This window comes from Triticum urartu, chromosome 3A (genome assembly GCF_056163025.1).
Source record: "Triticum urartu cultivar PI428250 chromosome 3A, HENAU_Tu73, whole genome shotgun sequence".
NCBI lineage: Eukaryota > Viridiplantae > Streptophyta > Magnoliopsida > Poales > Poaceae > Triticum > Triticum urartu.
The window spans coordinates 8,023,357-8,038,500 of record NC_141875.1 but is presented as its reverse complement, the minus strand read 5'-3'; the positions used below and the strand labels follow the sequence as shown (position 1 = coordinate 8,038,500).

At 46.9% G+C, this 15,144-nt stretch overlaps 1 protein-coding gene and 1 pseudogene across 1 annotated transcript; one reads left to right on the top strand and one right to left on the bottom strand.

Moving 5' to 3' along the window:
* Window positions 1–2,442: 2,442 nt before the first annotated feature.
* Window positions 2,443–10,199, top strand: LOC147977671 (uncharacterized; annotated as a pseudogene).
* Window positions 10,200–10,939: 740 nt separating this feature from the next.
* LOC147977670 (uncharacterized) lies at window positions 10,940–11,371 on the bottom strand. Its single transcript, XM_087514504.1, has one exon. The coding sequence runs from the start codon at window positions 11,369–11,371 to the stop codon at window positions 10,940–10,942; it is 432 nt and encodes a 143-aa protein (XP_087370630.1).
* Between the last annotated feature and the right edge of the window lie 3,773 nt (window positions 11,372–15,144).

Below are 15,144 nucleotides of genomic sequence, written 5' to 3'. Positions count from 1 at the left end.
CCGTCTTGAAGCACACCGGCACCCCCTGTCGTTGCAGCACCTAGCAGCCGCCATCATCGCTGCACTGTCGTGTCGCCGATGCAGCTCTCAACATCGCCGCCCGCTGCCATTGGCGAGTCAGGTTGAAGCTTTTTATCTCATCGGTTGAAGCTTTTCTCTATGCCTGTTGAAGCTTTTCTCGCGGATTGAAGCTTTCCACCATGCCAATTGAAGCTTTTTTCACCTGAGCTTGAAGCTTTTTTCACAAAGGGTTGCAGCTTTTTACTCTGCAGTTGCAACAAAACACACACAGAGACGTCATGGTCATCGTCGAGGAGGATTTTCTCAATCTCTGTTTGAAGCTTTTTCATCTGCGGGTTGAAGCTTTTTGTCAAAAAGGTTGTAACTTTTCATGTATTTCGTTGTCTGGTTGAAGCTTTTTTATCTATTGGATGTAGCTTTTTGTGTCCATGGTTGTAGCACGGGAAAATGCCGTTTGCAACTCTCCCAGTACCGCGGTTGCAGCTCCTCCCCCGTGGCCATGGTTGTAGCACGGGCACCCTCGGTCCTCCCGGCGTTTTGCCTGTCGCCGGTTGCAACAAAAGGGGAAAAGAGGAGGAGGAAGAGGGAAGAGAGGGAGAAGGAAGAAAAAGGAGGTGGGAATGAGAGCGGGGCTGCAACCTCTACATCCATGGCCGACGGCGAGCTGCTCCACGCGCTACAATGGAGGAGGCGAGATGGAATCAGGCGGGAGCGGAAGGAAGAAGAAACAAAGAAAAAGAAAAAAAGAAAGAAAAACGTTTGGGTCAACTAAGCGCGCGCGTGCCAGCGTGTCCCGCGCGTGAAAAAAAGGAAGCGACCGGCCGAGCGCTTCGGCCGGCGCACCGTCCCCAAACACTTCCCACCCCGTAAACCCCCTTTGACTCTAGCATTACTCTTTATTTTTCAGTTATAATATTAGTATAGCTCCCCATATTCGACGCAAAAAACAAGAGTTCTCCAATTCTATCCACGCAAAAAAGGTGGCTGCTACAAATCAGCCGGATGACTTCTTTAAGAAATCATCCGCCTAACTAGCCGTCCGATCAGCACGCTGGGGGTGTTGGATCACAGCTTCCTTTTTTTAGCATCGTTGGACCGCAGCGACGCCACACAGGAGTAACCGTGTGACAGCTTCAACGCTGCCGCTACACCCTGACAAACCTCCACTGCAGCTCTCATGGCGCGCCGACGATCTCCGGTGAAACTCCAACGCAGAACTGACGGTGTCCGGCGAAGCTCCATTGCAGCCCGGCGTAGCTCCAACGCAGCAGCGACGCGTCCAGCGAAGCTTTATTGCAGCCCTAGCAGAGCTCCAATGCAGCACTGAGGTGTCCGACGAAGCTCCATTGCAACTCCGGCGAGTATGGCGAGGCTTCATTGCAGCGCCGGCTATGCTTCCGGCGGCGGGGCCTTGCTCCATTGCAGCTTCAAGGCAACATCACCGGAGTTGCAGTGCCCCTGTCGGCCACTCACCGCGGTCACCATCGCAGTGTCGATGACGCTCCATTACAGCTTCGGCGGTGCTCCCAACAGGCTGTAGCAATGGCGTCTACTGCGATGGTGTGGGTTGCAGCATCACCGGCTGCTGAAACCCCGCCGGCCAGCCCATAGCAGCTCCTCGCCTCTGCCCCGGGGGTGAGTTGGTCAATGTTGTGCAACTCCTCTCCTCCGCCCCCGATTGCAGCATGCGCGGCGAGCGGCGGCTGCCTTGCGACACGGCCGTCGTCTGCAGCACCGGCGCCGCTACAACGGATCCCCGCAGGACCTTGCGTCGCCAACCACATCATGAGAACCATCACCCCCTTCGCATCAGCATCTCGGCGTCGCCGTCCTCAAAAACGGCACCCGTCGCAACGTAGCGGCAGCAGTCGCAGTAGCACTCCGTCGGTCGGAGTGGGAGAGGGCATGGGGTGGTTGCCGCAACAGCACATGGTAACCGCCGTCCGCTTGCAGCAACCGGGGGACCTCGCATCGCCGATGTCCCATGGCCACCGCTCGCAGCACCATGTGGGATTTGCAGCGCCGCCGCCTCCAACAGTAGCAGCCATGTCCTCCGTCGGCTTCTTCGAGGCACCGACCGCCGGAGAGAGTGCATGAGAGCTTCCATGGCTGTATTGGATTTGGGGGAGCAGGAATGAGTGGTGGGAAAGCAAGGTGCTAGACGGCTAGATGATAAGGATGGGCTGGGTCGTCTCGTGTGTTGACTAAAAGCGATATGGGGGCATGGATGCGTGGCCTGCTACGGACGCGGCTGATGTTTGGAGAAAACCATCCGGCTTAACTAAAGTGTTTTCCAAAAAAAAGAGTTCTCCATACAGTTTGGATTGCAACTACAAAAGAATTAGCCACGTCTGTATACGTGCGGCAAACGTCTTCTACGTCCGTCTCCTCTGTCGTCTCCAATAGATCCACAGTCAAGAAATGAGCAGCGAATTTACGAGCCGCCGCCGGCTCAGCCGCAGCAGCTCGCCGGCGTCCCCTGCCTCCCTGCCGGACAATGACGATCTCCTTGAGGAGATCCTTGTCCGCCTCTCACCACAACCATCCTCCCTGCCACGCGCCTCCGCAGTCTGCAAGCGGTGACGGGGACTTGCCACCAACCCTAAGTTTCTCCACCACTTCTGTGCCCACCACCAGAAGTCGCCCCTCCTCGGCACCTTCATGTGCAGTGAGAAGGAGATCGTGTTCACCCCAATCCTAGACCCTCCTGACAGCATCCCTCCAGAGCGATTTGACCTTGGACGCTACAGGGAGCGCCGACACAACCGTGTGCTTGATTGTCGGCACGGCCGTGTCCTCGTCGAAGACAAGCTGCAGAAAGATATCGTTGTGTGCGAGCCCATCACTGGTGTGCAGCACCGCATGCCCATGCCGCCAGAACTCAAGACAACCGGAGGCCATCTCAACGGAGCGGCGCTCTGCGCCGTAACAGCACATGACCACATGCATGGTAGCTGTCGGTCCAGCCCATACAAGGTGGCGTTAATGTCCACGTACAAGAATCATAACCAAATCATTGCATGTGTCTACTTCTCGGAGACTGGTATATGGGGTAACTGCACCTCAACATCGGCTCCACGTGTGATTTTGGATGCTCATATTGATGGGACCCTAATTGGTAGTGCACTCTATTGGTTGTCCATGAAAGATAACATACTTGAGTTTGATTTGGATAGACAGATCCTAACCATGATCGAGGGACCTATAGCTCTGAATGAGACTCACAAACATCGGATCATCAAGGCAGAGGATGGCGATGTTGGTCTTGCCGTGTTATCTAATAATAGCATTCAAAGGTGGCAGAGGAAGGTCAATTGTCAAGGTGTTACCACATGGTTGTTGCGGAATACCGTAGGTCTTGGGATTACTCCTCGAATTAAGAGAAGTAAGGGGCGGCTGCTGGGGTACGTTGAGGATACAGAAGCAATATTTTTATATATGCATAATGGTGTCTATATGGTTCAACTTAAGTCAATGCATTGCAAGAAAATTTATGAAACCAGTCAGTATATAAACTATCAATATCATCCTTTCAAGTGTTTCTATGTGCCAGGTGATTTTTTTTCCTTAGTCTTCATATTGTAGGACTATGATTGAGGAACTTATGAATTTTTTCTTCAAATCGATGAACTCCTTTCATTGTTTGATGAATTTGTTTTTTTTAAATTGATGATTTTTTTCCAAATTCGATGAACTTCTCAAATTTGATGAACTTCTCTACTCCTATAAAATACTCAGATGGTGGTGCCATACTTCAATTTCGACCATCAGCTCTGCATCCGACGCATGGGAGCCAATCACACTTCATGTTTGTAAAGAAAAGAACCCTTATTCTCTTCATTCAGCTCCAGCCATCCCAACCTTATCCAAATCCAATGAGTGAGGAGGGAGGGAGGACTACTACGGCTGTAGGAGGAGGAGGAGGATCTGCTGAAGGAGATCATCGCTGACTGGTAGGGAGGTAGGCGCCTTCGGCGAGGTGGCGCTGTGGCGGATCATTTCGTCTCCCTCCTCAGTCCCGTGGGTGTGGGGGTGCAATCTCGGCTCCTTCCAACTGGCTAGCATGGATCTGGAGACAGATTCACTCCGGCGGCCTTCATCGCTAGTTTAGATTTGGGGAGTGATTGACAAAAAACTATCACTTTAGGGGTTACTGTCCCATAGAACTACCAGCTTTAAAAACCGACCAAAAACTACCAATTTTTTCTAATTTTGTGACTAAAAACTACAACTTTGGGAAAATGACCAGTTTAGACGATTTAAACACGTTTATGGCATGTAGGTCCCACCCGTCACGGATGGCGTGGCGGTAAAGTCAAGTCCATTTATTTTGACCATTATTATAAGTGGGACCCACATGTCAGCATCAAGCTCCTTCTTCTTCCTCCTCCTCTCTCTCACTGGCATTTCCTCGAACACCTTGTGTGCACCTGCGAGCCACCTCCGATGCCCTCCATTGCCGGTGCTCATGATCGTGCTCTACACATAATCGATTTACTCTAGCGTAGTGTGTGCCCCATGGGGCAGGAGGTGTAGCTCAAGACGCTCTTGGGGCAATGTCGGGAGGACTTCGCCGCAGGGAGGTGTACAACTCCGACTTTGCCGCTAGGGCGCTCCGTCTGGGCCGACGCCGAGGACGACCTCGGCCCTCCACTCGCTAGCGCCTTAGCCATAGATCTGCTCGAGGAGTTCACGGAGGAGGCCGGGGACGTCAGTAGCGTCCAGAGCCTCGCGCTCGGCTCGCTGGACAACAACATCCTGGCCGGCAGCGTCGGGATTCAGGTCGTCAAGAACTTCTACCACGGTGGGCACATGAGGGCACGTATTCAGCATCTCGGGCGGCTGCGGTGGCAGTATCGGCGGCATCACCTACTCGCCGGATCCCGCAGCGACAATGGCTTCCTCGCCAGGAGATGGAGGGGCGGGTGCTCACCGGATCCCACGACGTCGGTGGCTCCCTCACCGGGAGATGGATGGGTGGGTGCTCGTCGGATCCCATGCCTCCGACAGCTCCGACGGCTAGCGGCTGCCTTGCTGGCCGGATCGAGAGACGGTGCGGGGTCGGGAGTACACGTACGGGATGGAGCGATGGTGCGGTGTGGGGTTAGGGGTAGCAGTCGTTGGACTTCTTTTTTTACCGGAGATTGGGAATTTAGAGAAAAAAGCATATTTGTTAGACTGACATGCAGGCCCCACATGTAATAACAACCAACCTAATAGTTTAAATAAATAGAATTGACTCTGCGGCCATGTCAGCCCTGACGGGTGGGTCCCGCATGTCAAAAACGTGTTTAAATGGTCTAAGCTGGTCATTTTCTGAAAGTGGTAGTATTTTGTCACAAAATTAGAAAATTTTGGTAGTTTTCGATCAGTTTTTAAAACGTGGTAATTTTGTGAGATAATAACCCCTAAAGTGGTTGTTTTTTGTCAATCACTCGGATTTGGGGGCAGGCTAGACTGTAGCTGCTCGCTCTGCTGTTGCTACATCGTGACCCAAATTTGTTTCTTTTAATGTGTGTATTTCTGCTACGGTGGTGCTAGTGCTAGAAACACTTTTACAAAGCATGATTTCATTTCAGCTATCAATAATCAGGAAGCGGTTTTGTTATTCAGAAAACAAATCTTATCTGAACAAAACTGTGGAACTGAGTTGATCCCATTCCTTTCACTCCGCAAGACCCAATTTGTCCACTCCGCAAGATCCAAGCAGTATCGTCGGTGCACTGCACCACCCCGTGAACCAGCAACACATCTTCCTACAACTAGGAGAGAGCCGCAGGGCACCCCCACCCACTCATGTGCTTGATCCTGTGTTTGAGGAATTTCATGCATCGAATGATGAAGGGTGTGGATGCCGAAGATTTCTTTTGCTTGATTTGATGGCATGGATGTTCGCATCTGGGTCGACAAGTGTGAAACCCGCGTTAGGATGTACCAAATCAACGTGGGCTTGGTGGCATCATTGATTCATAAGATTACACCGATTAGAAGTAGGCCGACAACATGGATGGATGGTGACTGAATTCTCGATCCTTCCCAGGCCCAGTGCCAAAATATGCATGCTGCCAGTTAGCAGCCAACTTGGTATATAATGCTCTACATCGTGTTCTCTCTGCCTATACTATACCAAAGTTTCCCGCTCCACTGGCTGTAACATGAGGTAGGAGCAACTTGAAAAATAGCATGTTGCGGAGTGCTGAACGATTAAGCACTGAGGGAAAATTGTAGACCAATCATCACATAGAATTCGCCATCGGTTCGTCAATTATATGGGTTTAATAACTAGACTTCCATGAGTGATAAGAGATAACTAAATTCTTGATATTTTCATGCAAATACTAACCACACCAAACCTTCTCTACAAAGCTTATTTTTATACCTTCAAAGCTTCAGATGGAAGCATTTTTTGTATGTGCCTTCAATGTCAAATTGTCAGACGTTGCCACAAGTCGAAGAAATCTAGTACACTAGAGTCATCATTTACAACAACCATTCAGCGTTTAGTTATCAACAGTGTAGACATTAGTGATATTTAAGTGAAATCATATTATTGTCATGCCCACAAATGGAAGCAAGAAGTGCTAAACAAATAATGTTGTACTAGTTTATGGATTGTTCTAGCACTCCTAAATGACAGGAGAAATTCCTGCATTTATCATTTATAAATAGTATAATGGTTAATCAGCTAACTTGCTAGAACTTTATTTGTACAAAATTAAGATGTACACTTGTGTGTTTTGAATAAATCCTTAAACAGCGTGTAGATAAGAGCAACATATTTTTAAAGTAGTTTTACTTGCGAGGTGTATAAAAAAAGAATGTGACTATCTGTAATTCTCAACAGTGATACATTTATTGCTATTTAAGATCACTAATTTTGTGAAGACCATGCTTGAATATTTTTAATGAAGTACCGTGGATTTATGGTCCAGTCTAGCCTGCACATGCTATGATTTATTTTGGGTTTTTAGACTACCAAACGTAATTTTCTTTAACTCGTGTCGTTGTTCCAATGTGTCCACATGCAATGGGTCCAATATCTAATTGAACATATATAAAGGATCGTTATCCTATCTTCAAACATGAGTGTGCTAACGTCATGAATTCACCATGTTACAAGGGCTACGACTATACTGATAGCTATGAGTTACTCCCAATCCCAATTAGATATGAACTATGCTGGTAAGTATGAGTTACTCCCTTTCCAAGCCCAATGGTATGCATGCATGGATGCCCCCAGTCGGCAGCCAAGTTGGCGCATAGTGAACTCATGATGTTCTCTCAACTAAACAACAACAAAGTGTTATCATGGGAGCTCGTTATACCATCCTAGTTTAGGATGGACACATTTACATGGGCCTTTAATATGAAGATGAATATATGTGCCACCATAAAATTCAGCAAGATTGAGTAACAACCAACAAAGCTTTATTCGGGACTCGAAACAGTACGACACCATTACTTCTCTCTGTAGAAGAAGAAAAATCTAAAAATGATGTGATTTATGGATTTTTCAAGACAGGTATAGAATTAAACCATGACACATAATCAGGCTTTAGAAATATATGTGCCCACCTGTGTTCTGGGTAAGGTGTGTAAACCGGCACGGCATGGTGCACAATTCATTCATTTTCTGCAACTACATCCTGCATCAATGCATCTCAAGCTAGTTTCTACACATACAGATATGAATCGGTGTGATCTTAAGTTGTTTTGGGATTCGGATTAGAAAATCAGTGTGGTATTAAGTTGGGCATGGGTGCTACTTCATGAACTTAAGCTAACCAACCGATATTGACTTGACATGCTACTCGGTCAGTCAATCATGAAGTTTATGGAAGAATACAATGCATTATGGCAGCTAGCGAGGCGGCGAGAACTACTCATCTATAGGGCACTAGGCTACTAGGCGAGGCCTGGGAGATTGGCAGGTGACATTAGGATGAGGGGTGACACACCATGCATGGTGACATTTTTTGTGTCATGCTGAGTTCTTGTCCTGGTGATGAAAGCTTAGTGATGCAATTCCAAACCGCAAACTAAATGTACTTCAAATAAAATAGATGGGATAGCGGTAATACAAAATCTGGAGTGCTTGATTGTGATTTTTGAGCGTGAATAGATTGCTAGGTATGATGAGTTATTATCGTAGAGTGAAGTGCTTTTATTTTTTCAGTTGGTCATTTTCACCTTATAACTTTTCTGGTCTGTCCTCCACCACTGAGCATTGGTGAGCTGCCGGAATAAAGGCTTCAGGCGCAGAACAGCTCCCATGGCATTGCCCCCAACCTAGGTTTATCCTCAGAGCATAGAGCAGTCACCCAAATAGATAAACATATTGGTTAATTATTATCACAATAAGTATCAGTTATCGCAACCGAATTCCCAATTCTTCCCAATCCAAGTGTCATACATGCATTCCCCTAATTGGCAGGAAATTTGGGGCATAGTGCCCAGCATGGTGTTCTCTCTACCTAAAGGACACAAAATGTTCTCATGAGAGGTCATTTATATATAACACACAGCTTAAGATGGACACATTCACATGTGTCTTTACTATGAGAGTGGCACTGATGGTCACCATCAAAGTTAGTGAGGTTGAATATTGCAGCCAAACACCAGCAGAGCTTCATTAGAGACTCAAAAGAATATAATCAGTTTCTTTGAGAAATAAAAGTTCTGAAAATGTAGTTTATGGAGTGTTCAACCGAGCAACATAACTTCAACATGACCCACAGTGAACCTTTCAAAATATCCACATGTGTAAGAATACACCACATGGTACACAATATCTCTATTTTGTGCGAGAAGAAAATATACGGTTTTGGGCCCAAAATTTACAAGTAAAACAATGTACTTCTAAGGTACTATTATAATTGTTCAATACTTGTAGGTTGGCAAATTTACACAGGTTCACATGGCGCCCTTGCAGACCCAAGCATTTTATGTGTTCTGTTCAGGCCCTCCTTCATAATGTGTACTTCAAACACAAAATATAATAAACTTGCTTGCATAATTATATTTCTCCACTTTTATTTATCAATTGCTAATTCAACCATGCAGCCTCAGGACTCAGTATGAACTGCTATACTCGGTAATTAGACAAACATGTCATCATCATAACGTGTAATTAGACATACAATAAAGGCAATTGCCAATAAGGCCCCCGGAGTATGATGATCAAAACTCGCACATGGAGTTGATGTTGAGACGAGGTTGCCTCATATTCCTGTCTCTGAGTAAGCACATGCAATTGGCCGTAATACTGTTGTATGTCATTTGGACATGTTCATTAAGGCCACCTTGAAGGGGCTTGAGTGGCATCTATCGTGCACGTGGTCATGGCAGGGGGCATCAGCGTAGAGCGCCGCCACGTTGAGGTAGCCCCTCTGAAGCCCAGGTGGAATGGGCAAGATGCACTGCTTCTAGTGATGGAAGGCCCCTCCGGTGAGGTGACGTGGTGGCGTAAACGGCGGATCATCGTGGCTCCCTCGTCGATCTCGTGGGTGTGGCGATGGAGGTGTGTGGGAAGTCCGTCTCCCTCGTCACCTAGGTGGATTTGTGGATGGAGGCGCACCATTGCAGCGTCCTCCTCAACACCAGGCCGACAAGACCTAGCTATTGTCTAGAGGAAGAAGGAACAGACGACGCGACGCGACACGGCACGGGGGAGGGGGTTTGTTCATTGGTTCTCTCTTTCTGCTGCTCGAGGCTTCGTTTGCCCTGACCTATACATGGGCATGGGCAGCCCAGCCCGACGACCCAGCCTGAACCCGGCCGGGCAGGGTCTGGCTAAGTGTTCAGGCCAGGCACATGCCTACATTTTCATTTTTTTTGTTCAGGCAGGGCCAGGCTTGGGCCTAGACGTTGCATGTTGGGCTTTCACAGGCACGGCCCGAAACCCGCCCCGGCCCAAGGAATGCCCAGATATGCCCTGACCGCCTGACAAAGTAAAGTGGTGGTAGGCCCCCCTACGTTGTTCGTTGGTCCTGCATCTGCTGCTATGCAGTTTCTGTTTCGTCAGACTAACTATGCATCGGTTCTTGCTGTCATTAGTCGTTTCTTATATTAGTGGAACAAGGCTGTTTGGCAAGGCGGTGCTGAATTCGCAGCAGCAAAACTGCATGAAGGTTATCTGGGATGCGGACAAATTTATGGATTGTCACGAGTGTACATGAAGGTTATCTGGAGTACATGAAGGTTAACACGAGTGTAAAGAAAATTGATAACAAGATGAAAATAGGGACAAATACTAAACAAAGGATATAACTAGCTTTGAGGTTCCCAAAATGCCAACTGAGTTAGGCACTTCACACTTAATTTGGTGTCTGCAAAGACTTTAGATAGGTGAAAGCTACATTGAGTGGTGATATAAAACAATAAATCTATACGTTCATCTATCTTGCAAACTGGGATTCAGTTGTTATTTGCTATGGTATTGAGTACTGAACACTCAATAAACACAATAAAGGTATTCGAGGAAGCATGTACAAAATGTTACATGGATCGTATTACTACAAAAAATAAGGACTAAGGGTGAGCAATCACCTGGTGTAGAGAAACTCGTGAAAGGATGATAGTCATTGATATAGCGAGTTGTTGCATTGATATACGTTCAACAGTGTAGACACTGCCATCTGCATATACAAAATTTCACCATTATCCTCACTGTACCCCAGTATTTCTATCCGTCTCATCACTCACTCAATCTGAGGACGGAGCCCAAGAATATTATCCATCTCAACGGTCTTCTGCAGAAGCCATGTGGAGATACCGTGACAACCAACCTTCCTCTGAAACATTTGGAATCTACGGTATTTGTCATACAACAATAAGGCAAGACCAAGAGCACCATCCTCTGACTGGAAGATCCGATGGAGGTGTGAATAATTCATGCCAAGAGGCCCTTTGAACACAATTAGCTTTGTGTATCCAAATCAAACTCAATTATGTCATTTGTGAGCCGATCTGGATCCACAAGAAACAGGTTGGATATGTGAGAAGCAGATGTCCAGTAAAGGGCATTGCCAACAAGGATTCCAGTATTAGCGTATTCAATCTTACATGGAGCATACATTGAGATGATATGGCAGCATATGTCGGTCTCCGAGGAGCAAATAGAAACGACAGAACGATGAATCTCCAACATCTCGGAACAGGATGGCTGCATCGGGACCACCTTGAAGGGGCTCGAGAGGCAACTGTTGCCGTGCACGTGGCCCTGCTCGGAGGCGGCGCAGAGCATAGCTCCAGGGTCGTACAACTCTCTGAAGTCTAGTGGAACGTCAACGCGGTCGTGGTCGCCGGTGTTGGGGTCACAGACAAGAATCTGTTTCCGCACGTCGTCCATAAGGAGGACGCGGCCATCGCCAGGGTTAAAAAATTTAACGAAATTTCAGTGCAATTTCCGAAATTCCAGCGAAATTTCCAAAATTTCGCATATTTCAGTGGTCTCTGAAATATTTTAAAAACCCCAGAAATTTCGATGCAGATTCAAACTAATTTCAAAATAAATTTAAATTATGTTAAAATTCATTAAAATTAAGTGAAATTTGGAATCCCAAAATCCGAAGTAATTTCCAAAATATGTGAAATTTCTGAAATTTCATATATTTCAGCAAGGTCCGAAATTAAAAACCTCCCGTGGCGGCACCCGAGCAGTTGGGCCCTCGAGCGGCCGCTGGTTTCGACTTGCAGGACGAAGCGCTCGGGAGGATGCGGTCGGGAGCACCCAGGGTGGGGGTGAAGACTATCTCCATGTTGCCGAGCTTGAAGACGTCGAGGAGGGGCGACTTGCGGTGGTGGACGCGGAAGCGACGGCGGAATCGAGGGTCGGTGGCTAAGTCGTCGCTAGCGCTTGCAGACGATGGATGCGCGCGGGAGGGAGGACGGGTGCGGTGGGAGGAGGAGGAGGATCTCTTGAAGGAGGTCGTCGCTTACCGGCAGGGAGGCAGGCGCCTCCGGCGAGGTGGCGTGGTGGTGGATCATTCCGTCTCCCTCCTCGGTCGCCTGTGTCTGGGGGTGGAAGCGCGCGGGTTGCAACCTCGGCTCCTTCTAGCCCGCTCTCGTGGATCTGGGGATGGATGCATGCGCTGTGGCGGTGGATCACTCCAGCGGCCTCGTCGGTGGTTTGGATTTGGGGGTACAGAGGCGCCGCCGAGACTGAGAGGATGTGGGCTAGGCGATGGGGTTGGGTGGAGTCTGGAGTGTAGCCGCTATGCCGCTGCTACATCGTGACCCAAATTTGTTTTTTAATGTGTGTCTTTCTGCTACGGTGGTGCTAGTGCAAGAAACACTTTTACAAGGCATGATTTCATTTCAGCCATCAATAATCAGGAATCGGTTTTGTTATTCAAAGAACTAATCTTTTCTGAAAAAAACTGTAAAACTGGGTTGATCCCATTCCTTACACTCCGCAGGAACCAATCCAGCCACTCCGCAAGATCCAAGCGGTGTCGGCGGTGCACCACCCCGTGAACCAGCACCACAGCGTCCTACAACTAGGAGAAATCCTCACGGAATCCCCCCACACTCCTATGCTTGATCCTCTGTTTGAGGAATTTCATGAATCTAATGAGGAACCGTGTGGATGCCGAAGATTTCTTTTCCTTGATTTGATGGTACAGGTGTTCGCATATAGATTGACAAGTGCGAAACCCTATTTACCATGTACCAAATCAATGTGGGTTTGCTGGCATCATGGATTCATAAGATTACACCGATTAGAAGTAGGCCGACAATATGGATGCGTGGTGACTGAATTCTCGATCCTTCCCAAGCCCAGTGGCAAAATATGCATGCCGTCAGTTAGCGGCCAACTTGGTGTACAATGCTCTACATTGTGTTCTCTCTGCCTATACTACACCAAAGTGTTCCTATCTTAGACCATTTATATAGCACTCCATCTTAGAATTTATGTATTTACATGTCCATTTAATATGAAAACGGGTATTGCTGTCTACCATCAAAGTTAGTGAGTTGTTCAGTAAAGTTATTTCATCATTCTCAACCATGCTTGTCTTATGCAGTCGGCTCATAGTCATAAGGTTTTAAAATATATAGGAATGATGCATAAACCCGCCATGTTATAGGGTGATGAGGGGACATATCTGTCGTTTCCTAGCGATTCCAACAATTGTGTACACTTGTAGGTACATTATAGACCTTCCTCCCCTTTTCTGCATTTGGGGAACAACACTTTAAATAATTTTCATTTGTTCAATTTTTTTCGTAAATACCAGTCACTTTAAATTGCACTTTACTAACACGAATGAAATTTTACCTTTAAAACCATGCAGTATTACTACAATATTATAAAATTTTATTGTGTAATTGATATGTGTATGAAGATGAAGGTGGGGATAATTCGATGTTCATCCAACACTTGGAAAATGGCAGAGATTCAAAAAATCTGCAAGCAACATACAAATTCGTCGTCCAGATATACACCATAATAGATTATCTTTCTATGCTTAGGGCATATAATTATAGTGACCGAAGCAACCAATTTGCACCAACTAGAACTATTCGTACACTAAAAGCTGGTGACAAATAGCTATATAACATCTTTGTGTTTCCCTGCCCCACTGGCTGTAACATGAGGTGGGAGCAACTCAAGAAATTGCATGCTGCAGACGACTTAAAACTGATCAAAAATTGAATCACGCCGATCATCGCGTAGAATTCGCCATCGGTTCGTCAAATTATATGGGTTAATAGCTAGACTTCCATGAGAGATAAGACAAAACTAATTTCTTGATATTTTCATGCAAATACTAACCACACAGAACCTTCTATTCAAAGCATCTTCTTATAACTTCAAAACTTCAGATGGAAGCATTTCCTGTATGTGCCTTCAATGTGAACTTGCCAGTCATTGTAACAAGTCGAAGAGACCTAGTACAGTAGAGTCTTCATTTCCAACAACCATTCAATGTTTAGTTACCAACAATGTGGACATCACGTAAAATTTAAGTGAAATCATATTATTGTCATGCCCACAAATGGAAGCGAGAAGCGAGAACTGGGCATGAAAATAATATGATATTACTTGCTCATTTATATTACTCTCTCTGATACATATTATTTGTCTTAGATTTGTCTATATGCAGATGTATCAAGACATTTTTTAGTGTTAGATACATATGTATCCAAATAAATTCAATACAAGAGTTTAAACCATCCATAATACAAACCAGTGAGACGTGAAACCAAGTTTTGCTTGTTTAGCGGGTTCTATTTGTCTGCTCTTAATCCCTGTTTCACAACAAAAATGAGAATGGGGCTAGCCTTGTAGCCAAATATTTGGCAGACGAGTACCAAATCAGCCGAGCGAGATGGAGCATAAAATTTGGCTGAAAACCAAACAGACCCAGAGATTTTCCTTCCATCATCCTTATGTACTCCCGATGTTGTATCAACCAATATGAATTAGTCGGCGTGTCTCTCTGCTATGGTAGTAGAAAACAGGGCTTTGGTCTAGGCCGGCTCAGCCCATTAGTCCCGGTTCAGTCCAGAACCGGGACCAATGTGGGCATTGGTCCCGGTTCGTGAGCCCAGGGGGCCGGCCGGGCCACGTGGGCCATTGGTCCCGGTTCATCTGGACTTTTGGTCCCGGTTGGTGGGATGAACTGGGACCAATGTGCCTCGCTCCTGGCCCACCACCATTGGTCCCGGTTGGTGGCTTGAACCGACACCAAAGGCTCCCCGTTAGTCCCGGCTCATGCCACCAACCGAGACCAATGAGGTGCCTATATATACCCCTCGCTCGCGAGCAGAGCACCCCAGTGCTCTGTTTTTCTCTAGCCGAGGGGGAAAGGGCTTGGTGGTGCTCTAGCTCACCTCCTATGCACACAAGGTGTTCGATGGAATGCCCGAGCCACACTACTTAAGCTTTCTCCTCTCCAAGATCGACCTCCAAGCTCTATTTTCCATAATATTTGTCTAGGTTTAGCGGTCCGTCACGCCCCGTCCCCGTCTTCACCGCCGTCGATCACCCGCGCCGAGCTCATTGCCGGCACCACCGTGGTGAGCCTCTTGTTTTATCTTCTTTCTGAAAGGAAAAATATTCTTACTTGCATGTTTACATAGATACTTGTATTATTTTCTTACTTTTATTATTGC